We start from the raw sequence: 16,420 nt of genomic DNA on the forward strand, positions 1-16,420 counted from the left end.
CGGTAGGAGTAGGAGGAAGGAGAAATCAACGCCGACGTCAGTTTTAGGAAACCAATGATTCTGGGCTGATTTGAATTTTTTAGGGGGAAGGAGCTTACTTTTTGAGCGTGAGGGGATCGGGAGCAACGTTAAAAATCATCTCAACATGGTCATTATACGTTCTTGGTCCCATTGCATCCAAACAATAGTAACGACGTAACTATTAGCGAAAAAGGATAAGCGGTTGAGCGTCTTATCGTTAACATTCTATCCATCATCTGATACGGAAGAGCCGCTAAATCTGGGAAATAAATAATGCGGGGGCCCACGTCGAATTCATGCTCCAAGTAATAGACAATTATAAAGAGCCGTAATACCGGGAGATGGATCATAGAGCTATTTCTCTTTGCTCGCCGCTTCTGAAATAGAAATAGGCTCTTTATCAAATTGTTGAAAGGACGTGGAGGGATTGGAAGGGTAATCAGATTACGGTACACAGGACGATATTCTTTCTTTCGACATCGACTCTATTCCATCTCCTCCGGCTCGTCTCAATCTTTCTCTTCGGACCAAATTCAATCACGGGAAGATCGAGACGAAGAAAATTCGATGAACACGAATGTAGAAGGATTAAGAGTAAAATATTCTCTCTCCCACTCGCAGTCGCGACCCACCCTTCTTCCCTCCTATAATGCGATTTCCAACAAAAAAAAAGAGAGAAATAGCTCGCGCGTGACGTCATCCTCCTCCTTTTTGATCGATTCCGGGTTGTCTCGAAAGAATAAAAAAATTGCCGAATGGAAAACGGAACCCGAGGAAAGAAATTTTGAATTTCCCTTTTGGCAAAGGCTTAGTCCTTCTAACTACATGCCTCTTTCCCTTTTCGTCGAGAACTAATTTCGATCGGATATCGTATACATGTAACACGAGGGTACTTTGTCTTTTTTTTAACAGGAATGAGTGAAAAGATAGGAGCTTCAATTCGAAAAACCAATTTTTGAGTTAAACCTTGATCGTCTTTGCTTTGATGTTTGGATAAAAGGGGGGATCGAGTCTTTGTGGACGGTGTGTGTTTAAGGTTAAATTATAAGATTTCATTACGACGATTGGGGGATGCCCGAGCCAGTCACTTGTAAGAATTTATTAAGAATGTACAGAGATTTCGTAATTTCCGGAAGAAAAACCACGCCCCTACATTATTCCTCCTTCCTCCTTGTAAGGGCGGGGAAGGCACTCCGGTAAAAACGCAGGCTCGCTTTTGGTGGTAAACGAAGAATATCAAACTAAAGTTGCGGCCACATGTTAACTGGAATACTTTCTTGGTTTACGGCATTAAATTTAGCATCAATCAAAATAATAAATAATCAGCTAAGCTAATACCCGAGGAATCTAGCGTAGGGCAACTTTATCTAGCGTAGGCTAAGAAAAAAATTAATTGAAATACGTATTCATGAAATGACCATATACGGAATCAAGAACTTATTCGACTCCTTAAGAACGTAGGTTTCTACCTACCAATCCCGCTACCTAATTTCCTTTTTCAAACGGATATCCTTTTTTTTTTCAAATTGATTGCGCCATCTAGTATCTGATGTAGGAAAACGAGTATAATAAGTTTCGTAAAAGTTCGATCAACTTTAATTAAAGTTTATTTTAACCATCTAAGCTAATACCAAAGGAACCACACAGTCCTAAGTTAACTAGTGAAGCCAATTACTGGTGGCCGGGTTAAATTGCGTAGGAGGGTGGTGGCAAGCCTTTCACCCCACACGAGCAAACAGCTCCTTACACTTACTATTACCGTTAACCCGAGGGGATAATCACTAGCCTTAATCGGCGTACAAACCTAGCTGTAGCTTTGACTGTACTGAAGTGATTACATAATCGATTACAGATTTAGCACTACCGAAGGTTGTAATCGCTGTAATCGGTGTAAAGAATTTGAGGAAGTGGCTAGTCCCTCGTGTTAACCTCAGCAAGTTTTTATGGCCAGGGGAAACCGAAGAGCATGTACGGAGAGAACTTACCAGCCTAACACGGAAGGAGTGGTTCCGAGTTTTCACCCAGTGCCACAATCTCGCATAGAACCCATTCAACCAGCAGGGAGAGAACTTTCAAACTCAAAGTGGAAGAAGTGGTTTAGAGTTTTCACTCTGTACCACAAGTTGGGATAGTACCCGGCTCTTCTTGCTGCGAGGCGCAAGTGCTAACCACTTCGCCACGTAATCTCTAACGTGAATAGGCCAATTTTATATCAATAAATCAAAATCAAATTCACAAAACACTCTTTATTCAGAAGTCTATAAAAATAACATTTTGTATTAATTACCACTTTTATCAGCAAGATAACAACTGTACATGGACATCATAGCTCTTTTTTTCTCAGTCAACTATTCGAATATTTTTTCAAGGAATTAAACTTTTACAAACGGATAAAATTGTTTTGTTTAGACGCTTATAGGTTTTCTTTTCCACTAATAATGTATTTTACAAATTCGATTGTTCTTCCGTTTCTCTCAATTCGTGACGAAACTTAATTCGAATCGCGTAAAAAAACTCTTCGATACGAATTACAAATTTGAAAAACTGGAAAAAATATTTTTTTTTCATTAATGGTACTAAAAATTTGATAATCGAGCGATTTGACTTGATATGCAATGAATCAAGCTCTTTTTTCTTCTTTTTATGTAGAAATATTTTAATGATCGTATACGGTATCACAAACAATTGGGTATTTTTTCTTCCAATTAAGGTATTCAATTTCGTTTTCGATTCAACCGTATTGCTTTGAGAATTTTGAATTAGTGTAACTGTTTAAAGACATTGATCGCGGTTTTTAGGCCTAACTTTTTTGGGACGAAGCGTTATATATTTAAAATTATCGCGAATCAAATAAAATTTACAATTAAAGCGCATTTTATTTAAATAATAATTTTTTAGTTAAATAATTTGCGCTTGGTTAAAATTAGTTTCAATTTGATTTCACGTTATTAACTCTATATAATATATAGTTAAAAGAATATCACAGGCAATAAAGTAAAAATTGGGTATTTTAACAACCAACCGTTTAGAAAAGCGATTTATAATTAAAATTATCCGTTTATTGACATAGTTATAAAGCCATTCAAGTAACGTTAAAATTACTTAATACGATTGGCGATATTGGAAAAATTTTCATATATATCTTTTTTTTTTAAATCTAAGTCTTGACTGACTGAGGAACAACACGAAGGGCGTGGAACAATATATATATATATTTATATACTTTTTTTAATAAATCAATTTTTATGGCACAACTAAATGTAGTTAGGTTCGTTCACGACAGAGGGCGTTTTGCGTCCGTATATTCAATATTTATAAAATGATAAATTTCACGTTTGAACAAATTAATCGACTGCGGAATAAGGATATGTTAGCCACCAAACTCAGGAAGGGACGGAAAGGATTTTTCGTATAAATTTATATTTTCTACCTACGTTGTTTTTCCGTCAAAGATTTAATTAATTTTCGCCGCCTCATTTGCAAAGTTACCGCGCCTTCAACTAATGTCCAGTTCCAAATATAGATGTAAAATTATTAAATGAAGAAGGATTTTATCCGGCAAATGCTGAAGATGGCGCTACAAAACACTAGGGGCTTTTCCCCGTTCTACGCGTGCTAGGTGGCACGTGCTTAAAAAGCCTTTCTATAAATTATCGTGGCCTTCTTGTTTACTGTTTATTTCCTCACCTCTACAATGCTTCCCAAGCTCTCCCACTAAAGAGAGCTACCGAATTCGTCCATAGGTTTGACTGCACAATTTCAAGAACAAGTTCCGCAGCGAATTTATGGAAAGGCCTATTGGAGCGTGGCATCGAGCGTCCGTCGCGCGCCTTAAGTGGAAGTGACAATGCATTCAGTGTAGTGTAGCGCCATCTAACGGCATGGTCGGAGCAAAAATTTACCTCATTAGCGTTTAGTTTTACTTTAAAAACATTTATTACAATTTTATGATGGCAGGGAATATCTAGAATTGTACGAAATTGAGTTTAACGTTTTGGAATCAGAGTTAATTCATATCGATATTTGACTGATAATAATTCGGTCAGCGATAATTTAAGAAAAAATAGATAACGGTAATTAATATTTAATTTCTTGGCGGTAACTAGACATTAATTGAAGTAGTCGGCAATGCGTTCTCGTATTTTAATTTTGGTTAAATGACGGAAAGAAATAGAGCTCCTAATTTGGGCACCACGCTACAAACTCGGGAAAAGAGCGTAGCTCGGGGATTGGTCGACTTGTGTGTTCTGGTCCAGTTAATCCCCCGTCGCGTATACGTTCCAGTATCATTCCTCTCCGGAATTGAAATTATCCTTTCGAAAAACGACACTCTCACTGGCTGGGTATTCCCCGCTCGAATGCTCCAGCCCGCTCGTAGAACACCGAAAGAGAGAGGAGCGGATGTCGCTCTAGTACGCGTCCGCCACCCCTTAATTAAGTAAACAAACAATTAAATCTTCGTTCTGGCGGCCCATAGTTGACAGAGTTTCGCTCATTTATATCGGTTGCGGAGGGACTAAAGCGGAGAGAGTTAAAGGAATTCCCAATGATTAAGACTGCTCGGACTGAGTATTCGTCGCCTTATCTCCATTCCAGGCTCTCTCTCTCTCTCTCTCTCTCTCTCTCTCTCTCTCTCTCTCTCTCTCTCTCTCTCTCTCTCTCTCTCTCTCTCTCTCTCGCTGGCAACTTTAATAGAAAACGGCCGAGAACTTTAAACAACGAGGAAACGCGACAGAGTGGAAAGATACCGCGCCGGAATGAACGCACCCCGAAATTCGCCCGTCGACGGTTAAATTTGGTGGTAACACGGGGTACCGGTCGGGATATGTTTTACTAGACAAGACGCCTTAGTGCCGCTATTTTCCTATTCCGGATTGACTGCGTGCTATACGGTTGTTGTTCTAATCGACGCCGCGCTAAACGAATGAGTTTACCAATTACTAATGCGTCGGAATTGTCACGGGGAACGGTATATGGAAGAATACGTATCATCCTGGTCTCGGTAATGACCGTTCATTCCCCCGGGTCTGTCTGGAAATTATTTTCCTAAAGGATAAATTTACACGTCGCCAGTCAGATGTTATACACCATCCTCTCAGCCTTACTTTTAGAGCTTTCACCTTTAAAAGATTTCAATTTCGGACGAATTTATGTACTTAACAAATTTAAAAATTCGAAGTTTATTTTGCCATACCGAGTTTGTAGCGGGCTCCTACGACTATTTCGACATTTGGGGGAGGCGAATTTGGTTGATATTTTTCACGCAGGGGGATACGTTGAGAGGATCCTTATGCACTTACGCATCTGACTTTAATTTTTTTTTAATAATTTTAAGAGTTCATTTAACGATATGTATAAATAAGAACAGAAATAATTGAAATAAAATCGTAAGCGGATTAGTTAGGTTCCTCGCAATTTATCCTGTCTGTTTCGAAAGCGTTAGATATTGTAAATTATGGAAATTTGTAGAAGCAAGGGATTAGTCGGCCTAACGCAAAATAATTAATAGCGAATTTGAAATTAAATACATTCGTCGCTAATTTGGTTTTTCAACTCAAAACAATTGAAACCGTTAGTTAACTTTCTCGCGAAAACCTTTTTTCTCCAAAGATATTTTTTTTACAGTAACTTTGGCGCGTAGCTTTTTTAATAGGAAATTAACGTAAAAGCTTTCGATACGATTGTAAAAATGTACATTATTCCAATATACCTTTGGAATTTGAAATTAATTACTGAATTACTTTAGTCTCTAAAGGGAAAAATTAATGGATTTTTTGGATAAATTTAAAAAAAACATTGTGTTATTTTGTTTTGTAATATTTCAATTCAAAAGATGACGAAGCCGGGGATATCAGCGTAAAATTTATAAATTTTGATTAACGTATCGTGGTGAATCTAAACGTAACTCATAGTTTGGTGATTTTCACCGAACTATAGGGTGATTTTCACCGAACTATTAGCTGATTTTCTAGATTCCACTACGTAAGACTAGCATTTTGTATAAACCATTACCTTGGACGCTTCGTTTATTTCCGTTAATTCAAATAGGAAATATCTGAATTTATTTTTGTAATTTATATATTCGTTCTAAGATTGGGCTGCTTGAGTTGAGTCTCCAATGCAATATTAGTAAAAAGGAATAGAAACTTATAAAGTCAGGGAATGTAAAAATAAATTGTGATCTCGTGAAAACGATTTGAAAAAACCCAACTTTGTCCGTCAAGTGAAGCCACAACAAATAAATCCCGCTCATCGTTATGAATTGAAAGAATAACTTAACTCGCGACCTCATTTTTTTAATTAATTTTTCATGATTATATTTAAAACATTTTGTCTTCAAAATATACACTGTACACTCCGAATTCGTCAGCACCATTCGCGTCCTTTCATTATATGGTTCTTGGTATAGTCGAGTTTTATCGTCTTTGTAATAATGTGAATAACATTTTCTTCTTCTCGTATATATAATATTTTTTTTTTTTTTCAAATTGTTTTAAAAACGCACTATTATCTTCCACCCGCGACCAGTTCTAGTTTGCGGTACCTTTTGCGGAAGTTCGAGACGGGGTCTTTGAAAAGAACGGGGTCCAGCCTCATGTTGGACCTGAGGAGGGGCATGTAACCGAATGCGCTCGCGAAGATGTTCATGCACTGTTGCCTTTGGATGAAGTGGTCCGGGTCGTTCCAAGGGGAGGGGTACGCTTTGCCCCCCGGCAACATACTTTCTTTGTATTGCTTGCGTTGCGTCACTTTGATTGGCGGTAATTTCGTTACGTGACTGACTAGAAAATTCATGAGAATATCTTCGCAATTTTGGGTTTGGTCCACCGTCTTGTGAAGTAATTCGTTTAGGTAATGAGTGTACAAGTAACTGTAGTACCTTTACGGAAGGCGTGGTGAAAATATGTTAGTTACTACGAGAAAATTGATAAAGAAAAGTATCGTTATGGCTTTTATCAAGAATGGATAACGACTGCGAACAAACATACAATTATTTCAAATTGAGTAGGCAGAGCCATCTATTATAATAATAACAAGCTAGGCTAATACCCAAGTCACCACCTTAGATCTAAGTCATCAAGCGACTTTTAAAGCCGGGTTACAATGCGTACACTCTTAAAAAAAAGGGTTTCTTTTCAAACCTTTAAGGGTGTTTTCTTGTCCCATATTTAACACCTTAACAGGTTTATAAAGGATGTTATTCTACACCTTAAAAAGCAGTTTTCCTGCTAGGGTGTTTATTTACACTGTTTGGGGTGCTTATGTCCTCCGTTTTGGTTCCTTTGTTAACAGTTTGTGGTATAAAACTATTCCCTTCAGGGTTATTATCTACTCCCTCTAGGGTACAAGACGACTCCTTTTAGGGTACCAAACGAATCCCTTCAGGGTGTTACACTACCCCCTTCAGGGTTCTACAATACTCCCTTAAAGGTTCTATAATACTCCCTTTAAAGTTTTATCACTACTCCCTTTAAGGTTCTAAACTATTGCCTTAAGGGTGCTACAATACTCCCTTTAAAGTGTTAAAATACTCCTTTTAGGGTACTAAACTACTGCCTTAAGGGAGCTACACCCTTACCAGGTGTTAAATCACTCAATTTACGGGGTAATATAACACCCTTTATACACCTTTTCAGGTTTTTAATTTGGGACAATAAAAATCCCTTTAGGGCGTTTAAATTAACATTCAAGAGTGTTTTTTTACAGATATTGCACCCTTAATATACCATTAAAACACCCTTTTTTAAGAGTGTAGGAGGGTGGTGGCTAGCTATTCAGGCCACGCGAGCCAATAGCTCCCAACAATAACTATTACCGTTAACCTATATATATAAAGACTGCATATTTTAAATATATTTATATATAGAAATGAACATTTATATTAGTAGTATAACTTTTATTAAATATAAATGTTTAACCTATGATTACTATTAAGTCTATAATTGTGTTCCATAAGTTTGGGGAATATTTTACTGAGAGCTAGTAACGGAGTAACATCATCACAAGAAGAGAATTTCCCCCTAGCGAGGCGCTGTCAAAGGCTACGTGTGACGCGGTAGCAAGCGGACGCAAAACGTCGACGAAGCCCGTAATGCAGTCTGTCTTGTGAATAGCTCGCAGTAAAACGTTTGCACAATATTATACACTTATGCTATTAATTAATAATTAGAATAATTCATATTCAAATTCAACGCAACGTTTTGTTTGTTCTCAGTTGCCTCATCCTGTTCTTGGCCACGTAGTCCTAGAAATCTGGGTTCCAGTGCCGAGTGATAATGTAAATAAAGGTCCATAACTCACCTGTGGAAAAACGCGGCTCCCGTGAGTACTAATGAATAGTCGTTGGTCCATTTCGAAGTGTAACCCCAACAAGCCTTGCTGTCGTCCCAGAAATGCGACCTCGCCGGATAGCCGACTAACCTTTCGGGGAAAGACAACCACACTTTGAAAGCGAAATCTACCTGTATAATGAAAAGATATTTAAGTTCACTTAAACAGGCGACCGCTCCGGAAAGCGAGGACATTGTGAAAAGAGTACCTACCTCTTCCGTCGTTAAGACGGCATCTTCGTCTAGACTTAGGATAGCGTCGGTCTGGATGAGAGGATGCGGTAGAAACCTGGCGTTGATTGTCTATTAGCCGAAAGAGAGAGAACCAACAACTTTTAATAATACGCGCCTTTTATTCGTCGCGACTTTTACCACACTAGGTCGTCATCTCCTCCTTCTAAACGGGGAGAACTCTACAAAATTGGTTTTCCTTTTCAACTCTATTTTTAATGACGTCATTAAAAGAATATTAAACCCGGTGGTCGCGCCTTGTAAGCGCTGGTTAACTGCCACAGGACCGTATGAAAGTTTAAGCAGTCATCAGAGGTCGTATACGCGTCTCCGCTACGAGTGGTTTACATTACCGTATTCACGGGGACATTGGGGTTCAAATTTTCTTCTCCCAGCCCCCCTAAATGCGCCGGTACCAAAACGCTAGTGATTGCTTCGCGTTTAACATACCGGTGGCCGCAATCAATCCAAATGTCTTTTCTTTACGACCATATTTAAATTTTTATTTCGCGGAGGGCTTACTAAAGCGTTTGACATTGCGGTAGAGACGTAATGGTAAAAACAATTTCGCGGGGTTCAAGCCCCTTAGCGAGCCCCGTCAAATTCCACCTTTCACTATCAGATCCCCGAAATATAATACATTCAGTACTGCCATTAAATCCTAACGTTTCGAAATGACGGTGAGGAGGAGGACCCCTCCCCGCTGAACGCACGCCTCCTTTCAAATTCCAAAATTGAGGTTGTTTAAAGAGCGACGTTACCTTCTGTTGAGGTTGGATAACGTTGACTGGCACTAAAGTGGAAGGCCATCTAGCGGAACTCGGAGGAGGAGGGTCGCTACCCCAGATGACTATAATCTAAAAAACGATAAAAAAGTATATATATATATCGTGGTATCCGACACACAGCCGCAATTTCATACAAAAATGGAGCTCGGGGAAAAAGGATTGCACCAGCAATAAAAACTTCTCGACACTTCTTCGTAATATTTCGCGCGCGGAGAAGGTTTTTACGCCTTTATTCCCTCCCCTGTCCTTCTTCAAAACCTTCTTCAACCCGAAACGCGTCGACCATATTCCATCTTTCTAAAAAAACAGGTTTCGTAGTGGCGGTCTTGCATTCGTAAAGCTGATAATCCCACCTCAAGTTATTGAAGAAGAAACCACGAGAAGTACAAAATATATACACGTATTTGAGGGCATACAACTACCGTTAGGTTTTTCTTCAAGATTTGCTGGCTAGCGTGGATCTTAAAGCGAATGGGAGGGATAGTAAAAAAAAATAATCTTTTTCTCTAGCTTGGAAAGAGAGCCGTAATATTCTTTGAAATGTTGTTTCTTTAACAGAAATTGCGATCCACGTGTGCTGGTGGATTTATTTCTTTAAGACGTTCTTTAAGTGAAATTAGATAGTGCGCCAACAAGATAGGGAGGGGTGGAACTAAGGGGTGTGAAAAGAGGAATTTATCTTCGTGTTGCGGTGTACTTCTCACAATTGTCCGCCAAAAAGCTAGTTATTAAATGGGTCGACCAAAGGATGGATATAATTTTAGGGAGGTGCCATGACGTATATACAAATATCTAAAGTAATTGTAGGATGAAGAAAAACCTCGGTAGTAGGCTTCACCCTGAACGCCGTGTTGAGCGTATTTACAGGCGTTTCAGCCTATTTTATTTATTTATTAATAAATTTACGTTAGCCCATTCTAGAATTTGAATATTATAATTTTGTCTTCAAATATTTTGTATTTAATCAAACCAAATTGATTTTCTGGAAGACTACCGGCAAATAAAGACGCCCTAAGTGACGTTATTTGTTTAATCCCTTTATCTCTTCCACTCTCGATGACGTTAGGGTAGTTCACTTAGACCCAGGGGGACGCCCGCTACTTTATATTTAAAGCGAATTTAATATTGGGCATAAATTAAAAGACTTTATAGGAGATAGGGCTTCACCGAGAGCCGGCAAAAAGATAGAGAAGGGACCCAGAGCATCCGTTTTGCAATTAAGGTTGGCTGGGTCATGAATATTTTGCATATTTTAAAATCGATCCGAGGAGAAAAGAGTGAGAGGATGAGGCGGCGACCCGCTGGGAACAACTAGGAAAAGCGCCTACAAAGTCAATATCACTTGAACGTTGGGGGTAGAATGTGGGAAGGAGTAAAGTTTGTAAAGATTTACGGTTAAACGGAAGTGAAACGGCGATGAGTGAGAGAGAGAGGCGAGTGAACTTACTCTAGCTGCGAAGGTCGATTTGGCGACATTTTTAAGTAGACGGAAGAGAGGCGACGAGAGCGAAACGGAAGGAAGAGTGGCGTAGATGACGGCAGTGAATTTAGTCCTCGGGCCGGTTCCCAGGTGGCGCAAATGGAATGGGAAGTCGCGGAGGTTGTCCGAGAAATGAGGAAGCGTGACCAAGGCCCCCGGTTGCGAGTTCCAAATGAATCCACTCCGACCCAGGTGACGATGGACGCGCTCCTTGATAATCTATGGGAAACAAAAGTTGGCATCAGTTAGCCATCAGTCACTTCGAGAGGCAGACTAGTTATAAAAGAGAAAAATTAAAAGGAACTTTTGAGAAACTCGACTAGCCACTTTAAACGGGTAACGCGGATATCAACAAGGATGTCTGAAGCGTGTACAATTCGTGTATTATTAATACTGGCGTGGATTTGGCGCCGTGCAAGAGATTAAGGGCGTATATAATGGTGCGTGCGCCAAGACGTATAAGCCCCTTTTCAGCCCTTCTTGACCCTAAAGCTTATATATTCGCAAAATATAGCTTATGTTTTAAGCTCAAGAAGGGGATGGAAGACTAAAACTTGGTTCTCTCGAGCGAGTTGGATTACCTCCTAAATCCCCTTAAATCCTCTTAAAATAGCTTTTATAAGCTTCTCAACTATTCAATAAAATGACCGACGTAACATTTCCCATTATATATTTAAAAAAAGAGAATATAGAATTTAATCATTTAGCTTTTTTGGTTCTTGTAGTGGGTTGATTTTTACGAATATGGAAAGCATTAATCCGATTATCGAGTTGAATTTTTAAAAGCAAGCGGCAACGTAACTGAAGTTCTAAATAAACAAAAGTACGACCTACTGTTGTACGGCTTAAATTGAGAGGTAAAAATCAATAAATCTATAACGGTTGGTATACAATACAGTAATGTCCCTACGTGGAAACAATGTTTATGTAAAACCGATGCCCAATTAGTAATAATTACAATTGTTCAATAGAGCTCTTAAGCTATAGGCGGTCAATGGTTCTTCGCAATGGCTTCCGTAAGATTTGGCTTCGTAAGGAAGACAATACTTAAAGTAGGACGCTCCGAAGATATAATGGGCGGCAGTACCGCAAAGGCTCATAAAAGTAAAGTTTCCGACACAGTAATTGTTTTCCGCGTATATATACTTCTAATAAGAATCGTTCCCATTTCAGTGCAAAAATCTATTCTATTCTCAGTTATTAGTTTAAATAAGGCAGTTTGAACCTAATACCCGCCTTGCCACAAAATTCGAGGTAACTTGAACCGTCCAAACTATAGCATTCCCCGCGCGTTATCTTCTCCGCGACGAGAAATTCGATAAAAAGTATTGGTGTGAGGGAGTTTTCCAATTTTATTGCTCTGGCTCTTGCTCGATCATGGAAATATCGTAGTTCCGCATTAAAAATTCATGGGGGGCGGGGAAACGAGAACGCTGTAGGGGAACCGTGGTTAGAAGGGGGTTAAAAGGAGCTTCTCGAAAATCGAAGGAGTTCGAAAAGTAAAATATCTCGCTGGCGTACGACGAGAATACATATATACACCACTAGGATCAAAATAAAGAAACCAGCCGGCTATAGTGGCCCTTTTTCTCTCCAGGGGAGAATATGTACCGTCATGAGTATTGTAGAGGTTTTGGCGGTATCAGTTATGTTGTAGTATGCTTTTGACAAGGGCAATCCATCATGGGACACTGTATAGCACCTGCGAGCATCGTCCGAGTCCATGCTGGCTCTCGCTTTCCCGTATTATGAATTGATGATAACCTAACGCCCTCCCCCCCTCTAAAACTCCCCCCTCTTCCTATTATCACGTGCTGCACTTAAGAATATTTTATCACGTCGAGAAATTTGTATGTTATGATTTGAGGGAATATTATCTTTTAATTACAAATTTTCTTAAAATCCCATTCCCAGAGCTCCCAGCCAATAGTGCTAAAAAATAAATAGGAATTATAGGATCAAAATTTAAAAATTATAGGTTAATTATCGGATTAAATTTCAAAATTATAGGATAATTATGGGTATAAATTTCAAAATTATAGGATAAAAATAAGACTAAATTTCAAAATTATAGGATAAAAATAGGACTAAATTTAAAAAATATAGGTTACAAATAAAACTAAATTTCAATATTATAGGATAAAAATAGGACTAAATTACCAACTTAAAGGAGTTTTATAGAGTTGAAATATAGAAACGTGTAAGTTTTATAGCGTGCATTTAAATTGAGTCATAGCAAGGTAAGACAGACTAGAAAATAAATTAAAAATCTTTTGGAATCTGCTTCATTGCTTTTCGAGAAAAATGAAAATTTAAATATATTTCTTGTTGTAATTAAATGTTTTAAAATTTTATCAGTTTGGTGTTAACCGAATATGCTAAAAATATAGGAAAAATTGGATAAAAAATGTAATTATAGGAAAATATAGGATTTATAGGATCGCTGGAAGCCCTGCATTTTTTAAAATTAGGTTTTAGGATAAATTAAATTCAATAACATTAAAAATCCTCCCTAAATAGACCGAAAGGTGCAATTTATCATGAAGACAGCGATATGTACTAGATAATAAATATTCTCTGTTAATTTATGTGATTTTTCTCGATTTCTCCAAAAAGTTTAAATTTTAGCAATGAATCTTTCCTTGGTAAGAAGTAATTTTTAAGAAGTAAAGTTTTGAAGTAATTCCGTAACATACGTTTGTAAAAACTTAAATAAATCATCTTATTTTGTGCAAAAGTGATAACTTCTTATCACTTAAGAAATCTGGTGTACAAATAGTGAGAAATCGAAAAAATTATTTCCGGAAATCTAGAAACACAGGAGATATATTAGAAGTATTTTCGATATTTCTTGAAATCTAGGACTACAGGATAAATATTAGAAATCTAGAGAAATAAAAGGAAATTTTTTCGAGATTTCTGGAAATCTAGAAATACATTAGAAATATTAGAAATCTAGAGAAATCCAAAGATATATTAGAAATCCCGAGAAATTCAAAGAAATGTTGGAAATCTAAAGAAATAAACGGAAATATTTCCGATATTTGTGGATATCTAGAAATAAACGGAAATATTTTCAATATTTCTAGTTATCGAAAAAATCGAAAGAAATATATATAAATATATTGTACATTTTTATTTGCACAATAAATTAAATTGAAATTGAAATATTAGAAATCTCGAGAAATCTAAAGAAATATAAAGAAATCTCGAGAAATCTAAAGAAATATAAAGAAATCTCGAGAAATTGAAAGAAATAAACGGAAATATTTTTGATTTTTCTGGAAATCGGGAAATATTTTTGACATTTCTGGAAATATTTAAGAAATATCGAAAATATTTGGAAATCAGAAATCTGGTGTACAATTTATTTCTAAGTGGCTACCCCTCGCTTCTTATAAAACATTTGTATCCGAATATAATAATAAAATAAAAAAATTTGCCAGAGTGTAGAAACGTTTTTCATCAGCGAACTACACGATAATGTTGGAATTAAGTTATTAGCGTACGAAGCGCGTTATTACGATGATGATACTGATAATCTTTGGAATGACGTGACTACTTGGAATTTGATGAAACTCCGATGGCAAAGGGTTCGAAACATTATCAGTGAATACGAGTACTTTGAATATTAAATAGGTATTGAACTTGCAGTAATATATAAATAGATTCGAGACTATATCCGTCGTCGAACGTTCAGTAATATATAAATAGATTCGTTGTCGAATGTTGTTAATATATTCGAGAAATTATCATTCTAATAACCAGTCGTAATATATTTAGTACCCTCTATTAAGCGCTAGCATTAAATCGAGAAATATAAGTTTAGGATAATTTAAACAGTCGTTAAACATCAATTTACGAAAATAAATGGTATAGCGGCGAAAAAGCGTAATATTTTCTCTGAAAATTGGACGGCACAATAATGATGATTGATCTCGAATGCGCTTAGTTTCAACGGAAAACCTATATTTTAGATAGGTAATTTCTTCATCGAGACGTCTTGTCATCCTTACGAAGGAACGGACACATTTGGGGGGGAGTAGGAGGCAAAGACACAAACAAATTATTCTTCGAAAAACGCGTTGTCGGCGGACTGCGGGAGATGTAACCAATTTTTTTATTTCATTTTATCAGAGTCGTTAGTCTTCGTTTCGATGCGAAACGTACGCGGAATATATAGAAATAATAAAAGTGAACGTAATAATCTCGTTCCACTATCAGGAAGAAAATCTTCTCCACTGACTAATGATCGGATTTCTGCTTTTTCTATACCAGCACGAGGAAGGAAAAAAACATAAGAGAGAAAAATTTCAAAAAAGAGTAGGAAATTTTTGGGTAAACACGCGTTTCGTAGATCTTATACTTTCCATTTTTCCTATAGACGACGTCCCGTTTTGGTTTGCAGCGTTTGTTGAAAGGTAAAATAGGGAAGGAGCTGCGACGTGGAATTGGGCATATTTGTCGGTTCGACGTCGTAGTAACCAACAGCCGTACGAATCGTTAGAGCGGATATCTCTAACCCATGCATAATGGAAACGGGGCCTCTCAATCTACATACGGCATAACACGTACGACACTCCAAAACGTAAAAGAGAGCGAAAGGAAAAAGCTTTTCTTTTTATTCCATTGGATAAGCGTGGTGAAACTACGGCGAATGCCAAAATCGCGCCTAATACCATCCATCAACTTTCAGTTGGGGAGGGGGGGGGGGGAGATGCTTGGGTTGCTCGCTTGAGGAGAAAAAGACGAAATTTCTTCTCTCCGGCGTTTTTTGGGTGTCCGTGTTTTCGCAGCGTGCGCCGGGCACTCTCTCTCCGTGTGTGTGTGTTCAATATTTCGGGTCTCTCCAAGCGCAACCCGCCCTCTCGCTACGCCGATTTCAGAACGCGAAAGTCGTCAAAAGTTTGGTACACTTCCTATTTCCGCGTAGTAGTCGCTATTATATATACAAGATCTCCACTAGAGGGAGCGACTGAGAAAAAGCCAGGCGGAAAAGAGTATCTTCGGGGTGGAAAAGCTGAGAAACCGAGTGACGCCGGAATGCTCTAGCTTTGTTGACAGTTTATTTATAGGAAAGAACGATTCGACTGCACCCCTTCTACGCCTTTTCGGGAAGTAGTCGGTGGGTTTGTTGGTCGCGGAGAGTGAGGAACCGAGAGTGTTTTGGGGTCTTAGTCCATTATCCATCTGCCACGTGCTAGTCTTTCAGCCCGAGGTCAAGAGATCGGACTCTCAGCCAGAAGCCGCTCCTACCAACGCGGAGTTTTGCTAATATCGGAGGCAGAATGAGTGGAAGAGGGGGAGGTCATTTTCCTTCCCCCGCGTGGACTCCCCTTACAACGGTCTTCGACTTTGACTGCAATCAAAGTAGACACTGGCATGGATGCCATTAATTTGGGCCGGGGAATCGCTTCCGTTGCCGGTCAACCGACTTCCACTTGTTGTTAATAATCTTGTTCTCGTCGTATTTTACCCGCTCGAAATTTTAGTTCATTAGCGGAACTGTCTGCTTTGATTATACGTGAAAATATTTCGAAATTTATTGAAACAATTCTATTCTCAAACAG

The 16,420-nt window shown here is 38.2% G+C and overlaps 1 protein-coding gene across 3 annotated transcripts in view; it reads right to left on the minus strand.

The window, feature by feature from the left end:
• Positions 1-2,278: 2,278 nt before the first annotated feature.
• The window catches only part of ttv (exostosin glycosyltransferase 1 ttv), a 118,120-nt gene continuing 103,978 nt past the window's right edge, over positions 2,279-16,420 (minus strand). The window contains exons 4-9 of one of the 3 annotated variants that reach the window (XR_016482273.1): positions 10,818-11,069; positions 9,344-9,439; positions 8,561-8,654; positions 8,323-8,479; positions 4,709-6,901; positions 2,279-4,636 (exon numbers count right to left, since the gene is read on the minus strand). Coding sequence is in view for 1 of the 3 variants with exons in the window: in XM_090180697.1 (XP_090036823.1) it covers positions 6,529-6,901; positions 8,323-8,479; positions 8,561-8,654; positions 9,344-9,439; positions 10,818-11,069 (972 nt within the window). In the remaining 2 variants the exon portion in view is untranslated. Of the gene's footprint in view, positions 6,902-8,322; positions 8,480-8,560; positions 8,655-9,343; positions 9,440-10,817; positions 11,070-16,420 lie in introns of all 3 variants that reach the window. The other 2 variants (XR_016482272.1, XM_090180697.1) reach the window with 2 other exon arrangements.

This window comes from Leiobunum rupestre, chromosome 7, assembly GCF_980474605.1.
Source record: "Leiobunum rupestre chromosome 7, qqLeiRupe1.1.hap1, whole genome shotgun sequence".
NCBI classification, from domain to species: Eukaryota; Metazoa; Arthropoda; class Arachnida; order Opiliones; family Sclerosomatidae; genus Leiobunum; species Leiobunum rupestre.